At 42.7% G+C, this 19,627-nt stretch overlaps 1 protein-coding gene across 6 annotated transcripts in view; it reads left to right on the forward strand.

Annotated features, from left to right (window-relative positions):
* Positions 1-19,627, forward strand: part of PIEZO2 (piezo type mechanosensitive ion channel component 2) — a 737,984-nt gene that overhangs the window by 634,864 nt on the left and 83,493 nt on the right. For 4 of the 6 annotated variants that reach the window (XM_077270184.1, XM_077270188.1, XM_077270186.1 and 1 more), the window contains 2 exons: positions 1,664-1,726; positions 15,405-15,571. In XM_077270184.1, the coding sequence (XP_077126299.1) occupies positions 1,664-1,726; positions 15,405-15,571 (230 nt within the window). The remainder of the gene's footprint in view (positions 1-1,663; positions 1,727-15,404; positions 15,572-19,627) is intronic. The other 2 variants (XM_077270185.1, XM_077270187.1) reach the window with 1 other exon arrangement.

Below are 19,627 nucleotides of genomic sequence, written 5' to 3' on the forward strand. Positions count from 1 at the left end.
AATATAATGCAGCAGAGGCCCATAGAATGGAATGCAGCACAGGCCCATAGAATATAATGCAGCAGAGGCCCATAGAATGGAATGCAGCACAGGCCCATAGAATATAATGCAGCAGAGGCCCATAGAATGGAATGCAGCACAGGCCCATAGAATATAATGCAGCAGAGGCCCATAGAATGGAATGCAGCACAGGCCCATAGAATATAATGCAGCAGAGGCCCATAGAATGGAATGCAGCACAGGCCCATAGAATATAATGCAGCAGAGGCCCATAGAATGGAATGCAGCACAGGCCCATAGAATATAATGCAGCAGAGGCCCATAGAATGGAATGCAGCACAGGCCCATAGAATATAATGCAGCAGAGGCCCATAGAATGGAATGCAGCACAGGCCCATAGAATATAATGCAGCAGAGGCCCATAGAATGGAATGCAGCACAGGCCCATAGAATATAATGCAGCAGAGGCCCATAGAATGGAATGCAGCACAGGCCCATAGAATATAATGCAGCAGAGGCCCATAGAATGGAATGCAGCACAGGCCCATAGAATATAATGCAGCAGAGGCCCATAGAATGGAATGCAGCACAGGCCCATAGAATATAATGCAGCAGAGGCCCATAGAATGGAATGCAGCACAGGCCCATAGAATATAATGCAGCAGAGGCCCATAGAATGGAATGCAGCACAGGCCCATAGAATATAATGCAGCAGAGGCCCATAGAATATAATGCAGCAGAGGCCCATAGAATGGAATGCAGCACCCCCCCCCCCCCAATAGCTCCACAATCAAGTCATCACTCATTGAAAAAAAACCAAAACACTCTACTCACCTTTCCTCCTGCCCCGCGCTGCTCTGGCTCTGGTGGTCTCAGCAGTCGCAGTCTGCCCGCCCGGTCACACAGCAGGTGCGCGATGATATGACGTCATCGCGCACCCGCAGTGTCAGCGGCAGGCAGAGCGGGGAATGATGGGAGAGGGAGCGTCAGCAGACGCTCTCTCCTCCATCATTGCATTCAACTGTACCGGCGTCTATGACGCCGGTATAGTTGAATGTGGGGCCAGGAGTGCGCCGACAGCGGGGAGAGTGTGCCGACAGCGGCACACTCGAGCGGCCCACTACTGCCACCGGCCCTTCTGGCATTTGCCAGAACTGCCCGATGGCCAGTCCGGCCCTGTTGGAAAGGCACACACCTGTCTATATGAGACCTCACAGTGCATGTCAGACCAAATGAGGTGAAAATTAACTTTTTTGATTTTACCAAATGGCTGCAATGAAACAAAGAGTGAACACTTTCCGTACTCACTGTAGACCCCTCAAAGTGACTTCAAATGTGATGTGATCCCTAAAAAAATGTTTTTGTAAATTTTGTGGGAAAAATGAGAAACTGGTGGTCAACTTTTAACCCTTCCAACTTACTAACAAAAGAAAATTGTTTCAAAACTTGTTTGATGTAAAGTAGACATGAGGAATGTTATTTATTAACTATTTTATGTGACATTACTCTCTAATTTAAGGGGATACGAACTAAAAGATTGAAATTTCCATTTTTGGTTTGTAGAATCATTAAATACTGTCTTTAGCAAGGCAGTGCATGTAGAGAAACTGAAATAAAAAAAAACAGTGTAAACTAATTTAGTTTAATTTGTCCTAACCGCCAGGTCATATTATTATAGATTGTGATGACAAAGAAGAAGAAGGAAAAAAGAAATCAGATGGACCAGGTATTATACTTTTTTTTTACTAAATACAAAATAAATTTGTTATAACTAGTTTGGTGTGTGTGATTGTTTCATGTTCCATACATATTCTTTATCCTGTAGATTTCTGCACAGATTATCAAAAAAAATTGTGAGGCAACTGAAAATTGTGAAAAAGTGAGGGTACTACTAAACCTCTAGAAGAAAAGGTTGTTGCTGTATTTTTTTTTTTGAGAGTATCAAACTTGCTTAAACAAGTTATCTTACTCAGCACTGCACCCACCACTTGTCAACAGTTAGCATGAACGCTGTTGCCAGTCCATTGGCCACACTGACGATCTGCATCATTCATATTTTGTCTAAACGTAAAAAAGGGAAAAAGTCTATGACTTACCAGTTACCAGTCTTTTTTTTTCACCTCTTTGCAAACTTTAATAGTGGTTGGATTGTCTAGTAGTGGTGAACCCTTATAAGAGGTTAGGTAGCCCCTGCTGTACATGTTAGGCATATCCATAAATCTTCATTCACCCGATATACAGTACAGACCAAAAGTTTGGACACACCTTCTCATTTAAAGATTTTTCTGTATTTTCATGACTATGAAAATTGTAAATTCACACTGAAGGCATCAAAACTATGAAATAACACTTGTGGAATTATATACTTAACAAAAAAGTGTGAAACAACTGAAAATATGTCTTATATTCTAGGTTATTCAAAGTAGCCACCTTTTGCTTTGATGACTGCTTTGCACACTCTTTGCATTCTCTTGATGAGCTTCAAGAGGTAGTCACCAGGAATGGTCTTCCAACAAGCTTGAAGGAGTTCCTAGAGATGCTTAGCACTTGTTGACCCTTTTGCCTTCACTCTGCGGTCCAGCTCACCCCAAACCATCTCGATTGGGTTCAAGTCTGGTGACTGTGGAAGCCAGGTCATCTGGTGTAGCACCCCATCACTCTCTTCGGTCAAATAGCCCTTACACAGCCTGGAGGTGTGTTTGGGGTCATTGTCCTGTTGAAAAATAAATGATGATCCAACTAAACGCAAACCGGATGGAATAGCATGCCGCTGCAAGATGCTGTGGTAGCCATACTAGTTCAGTATGCCTTCAATTTTGAATAAATCCCCAACAGTATCACCAGCAAAGCACCCCCACACCATCACACCTCCTCCTCCATGCTTCACGGTGGGAACCAGGCATGTAGAGTCCATCCGTTCACCTTTTCTGCATTGCACAAAGACATGGTGGTTGGAACCAAAGATCTCAAATTTGGACTCATCAGACCAAAGCACATATTTCCACTGGTCTGATGTCCATTCCTTCTGTTCTTTAGCCCAAACAAGTCTCTTCTGCTTGTTGCCTGTCCTTAGCAGTGGTTTCCTAGCAGCTATTTTACCATGAAGGCCTGCTGCACAAAGTCTCCTCTTAACAGTTGTTGTAGAGATGTGTCTGCTGCTTGAACTGTGTGTGGCATTGACGTGGTCTCTAATCTGAGCTGCTGTTAACCTGCGATTTCTGAGGCTGGTGACTCGGATAAACTTATCCTCAGAAGCAGAGGTGACTCTTGGTCTTCCTTTCCTGGGGCGGTCCTCATGTGAGCCAGTTTCTTTGTAGCGCTTGATGGTTTTTGCAACTGCACTTGGGGACACTTTCAAAGTTTTCCCAATTTTTCGGACTGACTGACCTTCATTTCTTAAAGTAATGATGGCCACTCATTTTTCTTTACTTAGCTGCTTTTTTTCTTGCCATAATACAAATTCTAACAGTCTATTCAGTAGGACTATCGGCTGTGTATCCACCAGACTAGTGCACAACACAACTGATGGTTCCAAACTCATTTATAAGGCAAGAAATCCCACTTATTAAACCTGACAGGGCACACCTGTGAAGTGAAAACCATTTCCGGTGACTACCTCTTGAAGCTCATCAAGAGAATGCCAAGAGTGTGCAAAGCAGTCATCAAAGCAAAAGGTGGCTACTTTGAAGAACCTAGAATATAAGACATATTTTCAGTTGTTTCACACTTTTTTGTTAAGTATACAATTCCACATGTGTTAATTCATAGTTTTGATGCCTTCAGTGTGAATGTACAATTTTCATAGTCATAAAAATACAGAAAACTCTTTAAATGAAAAGATGTGTCCAATCTTTAGGTCTGTACTGTAAGCCAATAGTATTATATCCTGTATGTAGATAGCCTTTTTATTACCATATGAAATAGTGTTGTAGAGCACAATGTTCAACAGAAAAAAATTCAGTAGAAAGAAAAACAAAACCCCATTCATTTTGTGTGAATCACCAATAATGTCCAACATTTCACACAAAGCAGAAGATTGTATCGGCCAGAGAAGACTCACATGCCCTCAGGTGCGATGGACTTCTGTATAATGCCATGCAGCTATCACATCACACGGTATAGCACTGCCAATCAGGAGGGACTATCATGGCATGTTTAAAAGCAGAGGCAGGGAATACAGCAGCCATTTTGAGGTGAATCTGGAGAGTGAGAGGTTGTTACTGCTCAGCTTTGCAAGAAATAGGTAGAGAAATCCATAAAATAGTGGACAAATTCTATAAATAGTGCAAGTTGTACAACAGCAGCAGTATACAAGATTAGTATCATCAATGAAGAAAGAGAATAATACAGAGATTCAAATGTTGGGGGGAAAAAAAGGTAGGAGAGCTGGCAACTGTGATTGATCACAACAATAATTATGTCAGTGCATCTGGCAACTGGTTTATTTCAATATCACTTTTTCATTCGACATGCAAAAGCAAGGGAGCCAATAATATTGCTTAAAGAAAAAACAACAAACTCAGCAACCAAAGTGTGTGTGTGACAAACAACTGTACTGAGTTTGTGAACAGCGAGTATACTAGTCTAATTTTACGTCAATACAGGGCACACAAATACTGCGGCCTGTTGCCCCTGCTGTTTTTTTTCATGTACGTAGTATTTATTATTGATTCATTTTTGGGAAGAGGAAATTTTTGGGTTTAAACAATACAAAAGAGAATATACACATTTTCAGACATTTAACTCCTTTACGATGTATGACGTATAGGTACGTCATAGGTCACGTCCCCCTATTTGATGCGGGTGGGTCGCGATTCCACCCTAACAGTCGTGGGTGGAATTGCGATCCACCCATGGCTCTTAACATGTTAAATGCCGCTGTTAATCTCTGTGAGGAGCATTTAGCATGCGCGAGCCAGAAGCACGTCACTAACCTGCCCATCGACGCCCTTGTCACTTGATCATGGGATGCCAATGGGTTGGCATGACAACCCAGATCTGCAGGAGACCCCTGCGCTTGTCATTGTCGATCTGCTTTTAGCACCGACCCGTGGCCGGCATTCATAGCAGATGAATAAGCCCTGCTATGTGTAGCACAAGCGATCAGAAGACACAGCTTCAAGTGTCTTAAGGAGACTATTGAAGCAAGTGAAAAGTAAAAAAAAAAACGTTTTTTGAAAATATTAAAAAAAAAAAAAGTTCAAATCACCCCCCTTTGGACCCCTTTCTAAATAAATCAATTTAAAAAAAGATAAAAAATACACATATTTGGTATGGTATCTTTCAAAATCTACATATAATTACTCTGATCAGTAAACGGCATCACAATAGAAAAATCAAAACCTCCAGAATTACATTTTGTTTGGTTACCGCAACAGTGCAATAAAATGCCATAACAGGTGATCAAAAGCTCATACCTACCCCAAAATGGTATACATAAAAACGTCAGCTGGGAAAACAAAAAAATAAGCTCTCGCCCAACCCCCAATCCTGAAAAATTGAGACATTACGGGTCTCAGAAAATGGCGCTTTTTTTTTTACTAACTTTTTTCTTTCTTTTTTTTTTAAATAAAAAAAGAATCCATACATGTCTGGTATGTTTTGCATTTTCACTGCACTTGGAATTTTTTTCCTGTTTTCCCGGACACGATATGGTAAAATCAATGATGTCCTTCAAAAGTACAACTCGTCCCGCAAAAAATCAAGTCCTCAGATGGCCATATTGACTGAAAAATAATAAAGATATAGCTCTGGGAATAAAGGGAGAAAATTCGAAAACACAAAAATGAAAAATCCCAAGGTGGTGAAGGGGTTAACTTTGACTGTGTACCTCACAAAGTGTGCATGTCACAAACTACAGGTTTTTGCACACCTGTTTTTGAATTGAAATCTGATATCCATATAAGCCACACCAATATCGTGGATGTTTTGGGGCATTTCTTGTTCAGTTCTTTTTAGGAATGAGGGATAATTGTGTTTAAAAAATATAAAGGAGAATACAAAAATATCCAAACATTTAACATTGACTGTCTACCTCACAAAGTGTTCATATCACAAACTAATTGTTAGGGCTGGCGGAACGCACCAAATAATTATAAAGATGGAATAAGGTGCGTTCGCAGCCCGAGGTCCACTGTGCAGAGATGGTACCTGCTGCTAGGTAATGGCGGACAGTAAATGGCGGTATAATGAAAACACACACGGGTTAGCTACAACCGGTATGAAGAAAGCGAACCCTATTGTGTCACAGGGCCGCAATACCGCAGAGGAAACGCAAGTATAGAGTCACAGAACTCTGCCCCTAGACGCGGGGTTAGAGTCCCTCTAGACCACTTGCGTTCGGCACCGGAACAGCGGTGCTAGGGAAAAATAAATACAAAATAGATTTAGCGCACTGGGTGCACGCAGCGCCACTCTGGTGGACACCACTAACTGCCCTAACTAGGGACAGGTAAGTGCACTGGTTGCGCACGGTGCCGCACTGGCTAACACTGCTGATAGACGCTATTAGATTGTGCCTGATGCTGGATGGCACTAACTGGCGCTAGACAACTCCAACATTCACGAGCATTTATCAACACTAGGGATGGGAATGATTCAGAGCTTTCACCAGAACAAGCATACATCCTCACACACACAAAACTGATTTATACTAGCGCATGGCCGTGCAGCCTTGCGAACCTTTTATAGCGGAAGTTCTCCAGGACCTTCCTAGTGGTCTAATAGGAGCTGCTACAGGACCTGAGCATGTGACCCCCGACTTCCAATGAGAGGCCGTCCCTTGGGCATGCTCAGAAGAAGAAAAGCGTGACTTAGTCCCAGGTGCTCCTTCTCGCCGCTGATCAGTACTGGTTGCGATGGCTGAGCCTGGAAAGACAGCAGTAACCAGCTCCACAGTATCAGCTTGAGCCTGACGCTGGGACCGACATCTCTGCTGAGCAGGCTCCAAATTCAAATATTTTAGATTTCAAATTCAAATATTTAAAATTTTGAAAATATGAAATATGTACATGCTACATCAAAACATCAGCCTGTTGATGCTGCTGTTGTTTGGATATTCAGAATATTCATTTCTCTTAATTATCGGCACACGTGACCGCTACTGAAGAGGAATGGATACTCACCGCGATCTCTGATGAACACCCTATGAGTATTCTGCCAGCTGTGCTCTGCTTGTGAGCTGCGCATGATATCCCTGCCATGTGCTGCTTACAAGCATTAAGCAGCTGCTGGCACCGGAGCAGGACGCTGCGACTGCGAGGGAGCGGAGGAAGGTAAGAGTTAGGGTATGTGCACACGTCAGGATTTCTTGCAGAAAATTTCTGAAGAAAATCGGACATTTTCTGCGAGAAATCCGCATGCTTTTTTTGCGCGTTTTTGATGCGTTTTTTGTGCGTTTTTTTCCGGAGCTTCCCAATGCATTAAATAGCGGGAAAAACACGAAAAATCCGCAAAATTAACCCCTTCCCGACCTGTGACACAGCGTATGCGTCATGAAAGTCGGTGCCTTCCCGACCTGTGACGCATATGCTGTGTCACAGAATGATCGCGTCCCTGCAGATCGGGTGAAGGGGTTAACTCCTATTTTACCCGATCTGCAGGGAGAGGGGGAGTGGTACTTCAGCCCAGGGGGGGTGGCTTCACCCCCCCGTGGCTACGATCGCTCTGATTGGCTGTTGAAAGTGAAACTGCCAATCAGAGCGATTTGTAATATTTCACCTATGAAAATGGTGAAATATTACAATCCAGCCATGGCCGATGCTGCAATAGCATCTGCCATGGCTGGAGACCCCGATCTGCCCCCACCCCAGCCCACCGATCGCCCCCCCAGTCGTCCTTTTTGCCCCGATCTCCGTTCCGCTCCCCTCCTCCCTCCTGTCGGCTCCCCCGGTCCTCCTGTCCGCTCCCCAGGTCCTCCGATCCCCCCCCCCCCGTGTTCCGGTCCCACCCCCCCATACTTACCTAGCTCCGATGTCCCTCCCGGTGTCCGGCCGTCTGCTTCATGGGCGCCGCCATCTTGGAAAATGGCGGGCGCATGCGCAGTACGCCCGCCGAATCTGCAAGCCGGCAGATTCGTTCCTGCACATTTTGGTCGCTGTGATAAGTTCTATCACAGCGATCAAAATAAAAAAAATAGTGAATAAATCACCCCCTTTATCACCCCCATAGGTAGGGATAATAATAAAATACAGAAAATATAATTATTTTTGTTTTTCCATTAGGGTTAGGGGTAGGGTTAGGGGTAGGGTTAGGGGTAGGGTTAGGGGTAGGGTTGCACTTAGGGTTGCACTTAGGGTTGCACTTAGGGCTAGGGTTGCACTTAGGGTTGCACTTAGGGTTGCACTTAGGGCTAGGGTTGCACTTAGGGTTGCACTTAGGGTTGCACTTAGGGCTAGGGTTGCACTTAGGGTTGCACTTAGGGTTGCACTTAGGGCTAGGGTTGCACTTAGAGTTGCACTTAGGGTTGCACTTAGGGCTAGGGTTGCACTTAGGGTTGCACTTAGGGTTGCACTTAGGGCTAGGGTTGCACTTAGGGTTGCACTTAGGGCTAGGGTTGCACTTAGGGTTGCACTTAGGGTTGCACTTAGGGCTAGGGTTGCACTTAGGGTTGCACTTAGGGTTGCACTTAGGGCTAGGGTTGCACTTAGGGTTGCACTTAGGGTTGCACTTAGGGTTGCACTTAGGGTTGCACTTAGGGCTAGGGTTGCACTTAGGGTTGCACTTAGGGCTAGGGTTGCACTTAGGGTTACACTTAGGGTTGCACTTAGGGTTGCACTTAGGGTTGCACTTAGGGCTAGGGTTGCACTTAGGGTTGCACTTAGGGTTGCACTTAGGGCTAGGGTTGCACTTAGGGTTGCACTTAGGGTTGCACTTAGGGTTGCACTTAGGGTTGCACTTAGGGCTAGGGTTGCACTTAGGGTTACACTTAGGGTTGCACTTAGGGTTGCACTTAGGGCTAGGGTTGCACTTAGGGTTGCACTTAGGGTTGCACTTAGGGTTGCACTTAGGGTTGCACTTAGGGTTGCACTTAGGGTTGCACTTAGGGCTAGGGTTGCACTTAGGGCTAGAATTAGGGTTAGAATTAGGGTTAGAATTAGGCTATGTGCACACGGTGCGGATTTGGCTGCGGATCCGCAGCGGATTGGTCGCTGCGGATTCGTATCAGTTTTCCATCACGTTTACAGTACCACGTAAACCTATGGAAAACCAAATCCGCTGTGCCCATGGTGCAGAAAATACAGCGCGGAAACGCTGCGTTGTATTTTCCGCAGCATGTCAATTCTTTGTGCAATTCCGCAGCGTTTTACACCTGCTCCATAATAGGAATCCGCAAGTGAAATCCACACAAAAAACACTGGAAATCCGCGGTAAATCCGCAGGTAAAGCGCAGTGCGTTTTACCTGCAGATTTTTCAAAAACTGCGGAAAAATCCACACAAATCCGCAACGTGAGCACATAGCCTTAGGGTTGGAATTAGGGGTAAGACTAGGGTTAGGGGTGTGTTGGGGTTAGGGTTGTGGTTAGGGTTGGGATTAGAGTTAGGGGTGTGTTGGGGTTAGTGTTGGAGTTAGAATTGAGGGGTTTCCACTTTTTAGGCACATCAGGGGGTCTCCAAACGCGACACGGCGCCACCATTGATTCCAGCCAATCTTGCGTTGAAAAAGTAAAATGGTGCTCTCTCCCTTCCGAGCCCCGACGTGTGCCCAAACAGTGCTTTACCCCCACATATGGGGTACCAGCGTACTCAGGAGAAACTGATCAACAACTTTTGGGGTCCAATTTCTCCTGTAACCCTTGGGAAAATAAAAAATTGCGGGCTAAAAAATTATTTTTGAGGAAAGAAAAATGTTTTTTTATTTTCACGGCTCTGCGTTATAAACTTCTGTGAAGCACTTGGGGGTTCAAAGTGCTCACCACACATCTAGATAAGTTCCCTTGGGGGTTTAGTTTCCAAAATGGGGTCACTTGTGGGGAGTTTCTACTGTTTAGGCACATCAGGGGCTCTGCAAACGCAACGTGATGCCCGCAGAGCATTCCATCAAAGTCTGCATTTCAAAACGTCACTACTTCACTTCCGAGCTCCGGCAAGTGCCCAAACAGTGGTTTACCCCCACATATGGGGTATCACCGTACTCAGGAGAAACTGGACAACAACTCTTGGGGTCAAATTTCTCCTGTTACCCTCGGGAAAATAAAAAAATCAGGGCTAAAAAAAATTTTTTGAGGAAAGAAAACGTATTTATTATTTTCACGGCTCTGTGTTATAAACTTCTGTGAAGCACTTAGAGGTTCAAAGTGCTCACCACACATCTAGATAAGTTCCCTTGGGGGTTTAGTTTCCAAAATGGGGTCACTTGTGGGGGGTTTCTACTGTTTAGGCACATCAGGGGCTCTGCAAAAGCAACGTGATGCCCGCAGAGCATTCCATCAAAGTCTGCATTTCAAAACATCACTACTTCACTTCCAAGTCCCGGCATGTGCCCAAACAGTGGTTTACCCCCACATATGGGGTATCAGCATACTCAGGAGAAACTGGACAACAAATCTTGGGGTCAAATTTCTCCTGTTACCCTTGGGAAAATAAAAAAATCAGGGCTAAAAAATTTTTTTTTGAGGAAAGAAAACGTATTTATTATTTTCACGGCTCTGCGTTATAAACTTCTGTGAAGCACTTAGGGGTTCAAAGTGCTCACCACACATCTAGATAAGTTCATTTGGGGGTCTAGTTTCCAAAATGGGGTCACTTGTGGGGGGTTTCTACTGTTTAGGCACATCAGGGGCTCTGCAAACGCAACGTGACGCCCGCAGAGCATTCCATCAAAGTCTGCATTTCAAAACGTCACTACTTCCCTTCCGAACCCCGACGTGTGCCCAAGCAGTGGTTTACCCCCACATATGGGGTATCAGCGTACTCAGGAGAAACTGGACAACAACTATTGGGGTCAAATTTCCCCTGTTACCCTTGGGAAAATAAAAAATTCAGGGCTAAAAAAAATTTTTTGAGAAAAGAAAAAATATTTTTTATTTTCATGGCTCTGCGTTATAAACTTCTGTGAAGCACTTGGGGGTTCAAAGTGCTCACCACACATCTAGATTAGTTCCTTGGGAGGTCTAGTTTCCAAAATGGGGTCACTTATGGGGAAGCTCCAATGTTTAGGCACACAGGGGCTCTCCAAACGCGACATGGTGTCCGCTAATGATTGGAGCTAATTTTCCATTCAAAAAGCCAAATGGCGTGCCTTCCCTTCCAAGCCCTGCCATGCACCCAAACAGTGGTTTACCCCCACATATGGGGTATCATCGTACTCTGGACAAACTGGACAACAACATTTGGGGTCCAATTTCTCCTGTTACCCTTGGGAAAATAAAAAATTCTGGGCTAAAAATCATTTTTGAGGAAAGAAAAATTATTTTTTATTTTCACGGCTCTGCGTTATAAACTTCTGTGAAGCACTTGTTGGTTTAAAGTGCTCACTATGCATCTAGATAAGTTCCTTGGGGGGTCTAGTTTCCAAAATGGGGTCACTTGTGGGGGAGCTCCAATGTTTAGGCACACAGGGGCTCTCCAAACGCGACATGGTGTCCGCTAACGATTGGAGCTACTTTTCCATTCAAAAAGTCAAATGGCGCGCCTTCCCTTCCGAGCCTTGCCATGCGCCCAAACAGTGGTTTACCCCCACATATGAGGTATCGGTGTACTCAGGAGAAATTGTCCAACAAATTTTAGGATCCATTTTATCCTGTTGCCCATGTGAAAATTAAAAAATTGAGGCTAAAAGAATTTTTTTGTGAAAAAAAAGTACTTTTTCATTTTTACGGATCAATTTGTGAAGCACCTGAGGGTTTAAAGTGCTCACTATGCATCTAGATAAGTTCCTTGGGGGGTCTCCTTTCCAAAATGGGGTCACTTGTGGGGAAGCTCCAATGTTTAGTCACACAGGGGCTCTCCAAACGCGACATGGTGTCCGCTAACGATGGAGATAATTTTTCATTCAAAAAGTCAAATGGCGCTCCTTCCCTTCCGAGACTTACCATGTGCCCAAACAGTGGTTTACCCCCACATGTGAGGTATCAGTGTACTCAGGAGAAATTGACCAACAAATTTTAGGATCCATTTTATCCTGTTGCCCATGTGAAAATTAAAAAATTGAGGCTAAAATATTTTTTTTGTGAAAAAAAAGTACTTTTTCATTTTTACGGATCAATTTGTGAAGCACCTGGGGGTTTAAAGTGCTCACTATGCATCTAGATAAGTTCCTTGGGGGGTCTAGTTTCCAAAATGGGGTCACTTGTGGTGGAGCTCCAATGTTTAGGCACACGGGGGCTCTCCAAACGCGACATGGTGTCCGCTAAAGATTGGAGCCAATTTTTCATTCAAAAAGTCAAATGGCGCTCCTTCCCTTCCGAGTTCTGCCGTGCGCCCAAACAGTGGTTTACCCCCACATATGAGGTATCAGCGTACTCAGGACAAATTGGACAACAACGTTCGTGGTCCAGTTTCTCCTTTTACCCTTGGGAAAATAAAAAAATTGTTGCTAAAAGATCATTTTTGTGACTAAAAAGTTAAATGTTCATTTTTTCCTTCCATGTTGCTTCTGCTGCTGTGAAACACCTGAAGGGTTAATAAACTTCTTGAATGTGGTTTTGAGCACCTTGAGGGGTGCAGTTTTTAGAATGGTGTCACTTTTGGGTATTTTCAGCCATATAGAACCCTCAAATTGACTTCAAATGTGAGGTGGTCCCTAAAAAAAATGGTTTTGTAAATTTTGTTGTAAAAATGAGAAATCACTGGTCAAATTTTAACCCTTATAACTTCCTAGCAAAAAAAAATGTTGTTTCCAAAATTGTGCTGATGTAAAGTAAACATGTGGTAAATGTTATTTATTAACTATTTTGTGTCACATAACTCTCTGGTTTAACAGAATAAAAATTCAAAATGTGAAAATTGCAAAATTTTCAAAATTTTCGCCAGATTTCCATTTTTTTCACAAATAAACGCAGAAATTATCGACCTAAATTTACCACTAACATGAAGCCCAATATGTCACGAAAAAACAATCTCAGAATCGCTAGGATCCGTTGAAGCGTTCCCGAGTTATTACCTCATAAAGGGACACTGGTCAGAATTGCAAAAAACGGCAAGGTCATTAAGGCCAAAATAGGCTGGGTCATGAAGGGGTTAATGAACATGCTGCGTTTTTTACCGCGATGCTTTTTTTTGCGGAAAAAAACGCATCATGTGCACAAAAATTGCAGAATGCATTATAATTGATGGGATGCATATGTATGCGTTTTTTATGCGTTTTTATCGCGTTTATATAGCAAAAAAAACGCAACGTGTGCACACAGCCTAGGTTTGTTTTTTAAAATCTTTTATGATGGGGCCATGGATACCAGGACTTCGATGGGGCCAATCATACCAGCAAGGGGATGGGCCAATCAATCATACCAGGAACTGGATAGGGCAATTCAATCATACCAGCAAGGGGATGGGGCCAATCAATCATACCAAGAACTGGATGGGGCCAATCAATCATACCAGGAACTGGATGGGGCCAATCAGTCGTACCAGGAACTGGATGGGGCCAGTCAATCATACGAGAAACTGGATGAGGCCATGTATACCAGCAACCGGATGGGGCCAATCAGTCATACCAGGAACTGGATGGGGCCAATCAATCATACCAGGAACTGGATGGGGCCAAGCAATCATACCAGGAACTGGTGGGGCCAATCAATCATACCAGGAATGGGATGGGGCCAATCAATCATACCAGGAATGGGATGGGGCCAATCAATCATACCAGGAACTGGATGGGGCCAATCAATCATACCAGGAACTGGTGGGGCCAATCAATTATACCAGGAACAGGATGGGGCCAATCAATCATACCAGGAATGGGATGGGGCCAATCAATCATACCAGGAACGGGATGGGGACAATCAATCATACCAGGAAGGGGATGGGCCCAATCAATCATACCAGGAACTGGATGGGGCCAATCAATCATACCAGGAATGGGATGGGTCAATCAATCATACAAGAAACAGGATGGGGCCAATCAATCATATCAGAATAAGAATGGGACCATGCATACCAGGACTGGGATGGGCCAATCATACCAGAATAAGGATGGGGCCATGCATACCAGGATGGGGATGAGGGGACTATATTTACCAGGATAGGTGATCTTAAGTACAAAATTGACCACATTTTTTTGCGTCAGTTTTTTTTCCCTAATTTCCTCTAAAACCTAGGTGCGTCTTATGGTCCGGTGCATCTTATAGTCTGAAAAATACGGTACTGATCATCTGCACATAACCTTGCAGTTCGGTTTGGGCATTGTCCTGCAGGACTGCATGCATGTGTGTCTGATGAACCTCTAAGTCAATGGAAACTCATAATGACAGTATGAACAGAGCATAAATGATGTAGAATTTGGTTATAGTTATGAGTCTTTCAAATGAACGGTAAATTTGTCAGGTGCAGGAAAACATGTGATTATAGATTGTTTCCAGAGTCACTATGAGTCTATGATATATACAGCTCTTGGAATTAGTTCTTAAGTCATAAAATGTGAGGATTTTTCTAATGCTTATTCATTAATCTTGAACAGTTCTTACACTGCACATCTATATATAGTTATGCTTAAGGGTCCATATATTTTACATATAGACATTTGTGCATCTTAATGTTAGAAGCTTGGCAACTATCCTAGAAAAGAACTTTATCTTTGCCAAGACTTTGGTTAGTACAAAGGTCAATACCCTAAAACTTATAGGAAAAATACTTAGACTTAGTGTATTTTGCAATACCTCAAAAGCCACATGCTACAAAGTAGCAGGGAGTGATTGGATAAACAAGCACACATACAGACAGTTATAAGGATGACTGTTCAAGGAGACAGCTGAGATAATTTCTTGTTGAATATACGTTTGGTTAGTTTCTTTAAGCATTTCAGTAATCTGTATTAATGCTCACATTTGTCAAGAGTTTGCTTCCAATAATAACTTTTACCAGTTTAGTTTAATGTATTAACTTTTCTTATTATGGTTCCCTTCCAATGTGTATTCATACAAGTAGAAACATATAAGCCGTGTTCTTGTGATGTATTATATATAATTTTACATGTTACATTTTTTATATTTAGTTAATAGGGTATCTGGTTAGGAGCATTTCTTCCTGGAAACATGTCCCACACATTTTTCTTGTTTTTAAAGCCATTTGTAAAAAAAAAAACACCTTCCTAACTGTATTTCCTTTGAAATCAGAAAGCCATAGTTAACACCTGTATACATTTGTGTTGAGTATGTGCCAGTGAGGAAGCATCTAAAAAGTGGCATGCGGACTGATAATAGAAATCTGCCTTTACAAAATTTTCCTTTTTAATTATATTTCACAGATAATGTCATTAAAAGGATATTTAACATTTTGAAGTTTACCTGGGTCCTTTTCCTGGCATCCCTTGATAGTTTTACTGCCTGGCTCAACTCAATTTCTCGAGAACACATTGATATCTCCACAGTGCTAAGAATAGAACGTTGTATGCTGACCAGAGAAATTAAAAAGGTAAACTATGCAACTGTTGTTGAATTCCTGGTAATCTATCATGCAAATTGCCTCTTCAGAGAAAAAGAGGACTTGAACTCTATAGTGCCACCTGTTGGAAGTAGCGATCCTACAAGTCATAATCAACCCTTTAACGAGCCTTGCAATATGACTTAGGATAAGAGCCAAATCAGTATCTCAATTCGCAGACACGGTAATCAGACATGGGAATCTGTCACTAAGACATGCAGTGACATGTAAAAGTTTGGGTACCCCTGGTCAAATTTACTTTATTTTGAACAGTTAAGCTAGTTGAAGAATAAATAATCTCTAAAAGGCCAAAAGTTAAAGATAACACATTTCCTTTGTAGGTTACGATATATATATATTTCTCACAAAATTAGAATATCATCAAAAAGTTAATTTATTTCAGTTCTTCAATACAAAGAGTGAAACTCATATATTATATGGAATCATTACAAACAGGATGATACGACACACTGTGATAGCACGGTCACAAGTTTCTATCACTTGGAGAGCCCTTGGTCATAGCTAGACATGAGCGAATACGGTATGTTTGGCTCCCTCATTCGGCAAGCTAAAGCGCTTACCGAAGAAGCTGCAGAGGGAATCCGGATGCCTGGAGCGCTCCGATAATCAGGTGTCCGGCGCCGCAGCTGCATCTGTCACGGCTGTGTGACACTGGACAAGAAAAGAAGAGACACTACATAAATGTGTGCACACCTATATATCAAATATATCAAAACTTTATTATAAGACAAAAAAACATACCAGATATAAAAAACATTAAAAACATATCCCATAAGGATCAAACAACAAACACACCATTCTACTGAATGTATAACAAGAGAATCCTAGCCTAAGATGACAAGAGAATACTGCTGCTATCCCATGTATAAATGCATAGATAATAATATAACTGTATGAAGGCTAAACATAAATGACTTGTTTAAATAAAGCACCACAGATGCCGATAACCAATGGGCGTCCCCAAAATAAAACACACCACAAGTCAAAAACCCCAAAACATGTAATATAGTCACTGTATGATAGAATCCTGTGACTAAGATGAACCGTATGTTACTAGACAAATAAATGAGGGAATAAGTGGTGTGTGGACTATAACAGCAATGGGGCACATGAAAGCAAGCCACTATGGATATGTGCACCGATCAACGGTAGTGAAGAAAAATATGTTGCAAGTGTGGCAAAGCAAATAATGCAGTCAAGGGCACAACCAGAGACAACAACCGGCTCACAGCAGAGAAAAAGGAGCCGAAATAGTACCATATCTGACGGCTGCCATGAAAAAAACCCCAATGCTGACGGCTCTGTGGGAAATCAAGAAGAAGGTGTGGGAGAATCCCACGCGTATCGCCGCGCTAGGCGGCTTCGTCAGGGAAAGTGACTCCTGATGAAAGTAACCGCTATATATAGCAGTAGTGATGACCCAATATAGTACCGGTGTGTGGCAATCCAGATGGATGACCGGAAGCGAGGAAGAAGGGGGCGCAAGCGCAATAACCTATTGAAGCCGAGATGCAGTGCCCATGGTCAGATAGGCAGAGTAGAACACAGCCACCTGGACCAGAAATGCCAGTGAATATGCCTGCAAGAGAGAAAGTAACTGCGCAGGCGTAGAGTGAAAAAAAAGGGGAGCAATAGAAATATGTTGTGCGGCCGCACAAAGAAGTAAAGAAACAGACTGTATAAAACGGCACCGGTAAAAACCGGATACAATATAAAAGTTAGAAAATTGAAATATGAAAGATAGAGGGACCAGAAATAAGTGTAATAAGGAATTTATACAAACTGAGCACCTGTACGAGGAGCAGCAATATTAACATATAGTGCAGTTCTATAATCTACTAATACACACACATTATATATAGTATAAATATGAAAAAAATATATATATCATAATTACAATTTATAGCAGAATACAATAAAGTACATACATGAAAAAGTAATGAAGTAAGCATAAATACATGTAAATAAATATATGCACATGTATATAAAGACCATCCAGCAGGGAAAAATGTTAGAAGTCCAAAGTTCCTCCGCGATAGTCCCAGCATGTGGTAGGGCATCTGCCATTGTGTTCCATACATAAAGTCATTAATAGAGAAACACACAGGTACCCGGCCAATATGAAGTTCCATAAAGATAATGATCATTACAAAAATCTGATCAATGTTCATGGCCAAAAGCTTATTCCGCCAAGACGGACCAAAAAGAATATAGGTGCCAGAAAATTATTATTATCAAATCAAAGAAAAAGCACAACACCAATAAGACCCATCCAAGGAATCCCAGATGCTGGCTTGAAAGAGGGCAGGGGCTGCATGTTAAGTTCCAGAATGATGGCTCCACCAAACCCAGTTATCCCAAAAAGCCAGTGTAGAGGAGTTCTTCATTCAAACCGAAGGGCGAAATAGACTTCAAGCGAAAGATCCAGCGAGCCTCATGTTGCAGCAACCATCTGTGCCGATCATCACCTCTCTCATTGAACAAAATCCTCTGCAGACCAAAAAATTGAGTGTTAATAGACTTTCCTCCATGTACTCTAAGGTAATGAGCTGCAATCGGGGTTAAAACCTTACCCTTCTTTAGGTCAGAATGAGCTAAATGAATTGTAGATAGATGTTTTTGAGCTCTTTTTGTCAATTCCTGCGACGTCTGACCAATATATACCTTGTGACATGGGCAAATAATGGCATCAATAACAAAACTGGTCTTACAATTAATATATTGACAAAGTCTATGATCAGAGTTGTCTGAGGGATTATGAAAAAGGTCCCTAGTAGGTGGCATATAAGGGCAGAAAGTGCAGTCTCCACAGGGGAAGGAGCCTCTCAGTCGAATACCACGATTCAAGCCAATAGCAGGTCGTGAAAAATGACTTCTGGTGAGTATGTCACGTAAGTTGGAAGCTCTCTTAGCAGTCATCAAGGGTCTGGAACTGACACAGGCAACAGTTTGGGGGTCTGAAGTCAGAATATCCCAATTTTTTGTCAAAATGTGCCTCACCTGATTCCAGTTTGTACTGTGCTCCGTGATGAATCTGACTGAGGAGTCCTGCAATCGGGGACGTGATACCAACAGAGAGGCCTGGTCCGATGATCGGGCTCGCTGGAAGGCTTTAGAAATCACCCTCCGAGGATATACTCGCTGTTAAAACCTCAAAGTCAGGTCCCTGGATTGTATCCTAAAACTTTCATCAGAGGTGCTGTTCCGGCGAACACGGAGAAACTGTCCTGTAGGAATACCCATCCGGGTATGCTGGGGGTGGAAACTCTGATATTGAAGTAGGCTGTTGGTAGCCGTAGGCTTGCGAAATAAGTCTGTCACCAATCTGTTTTCCTCCTTAAAAATCCGAAATTCAAGAAACACTGCTGAATCAGGGGAACAAGAATGAGTAAGAAAGATGTTCAATGAGTTATCATTGAGTTCCCTGAGAAATTGTAAACAAGAATTTTCAGTGCCCGTCCATATGAAAAAGACATCGTCTATGAAACGATGCCAATGTTTGACATGTTCATGAAACATCTGGGAACAAAAAACAATCGTTTCCTCCCACCATCCAAGAAAAATATTGGCAAAAGCCGGCGCACATCGTGCGCCCATGGCCACGCCTGATACCTGTTTGTAATACGTCCTGTCGAATAAAAAATAATTATGACGCAGGACAAAATTCAATAAATCCAAAATGAAAGACTCATGAAGGCGGTTTGTACCATTAAGCCGATCTAGAAAAAAGGACAAGGCTTTAATGCCATGGACATGATTTATATTTGAATATAGCGATTCAACATCGCATGTTATTAATAACTCCTGTCCCGTGAGGGTAATGTCACGACAGACACGAATGAAATCAGCCGTGTCCTTGATAAAAGATGGTAAAGAAGACGCTATAGGTTGTATAAAAAAATCAATATAGGTACAAACCCGTTCACAAATGCTGCCAATGCTTGACACAATGGGCCTGCCAGGTGGTATACAGGCGTTTTTGTGTACCTTTGGTAAAAGGTAGAATGTAGGGATGATGGGATGCTC

The sequence above is a fragment of the Ranitomeya variabilis genome, chromosome 6 (genome assembly GCF_051348905.1).
Source record: "Ranitomeya variabilis isolate aRanVar5 chromosome 6, aRanVar5.hap1, whole genome shotgun sequence".
In the NCBI taxonomy this organism is placed as follows: Eukaryota; Metazoa; Chordata; class Amphibia; order Anura; family Dendrobatidae; genus Ranitomeya; species Ranitomeya variabilis.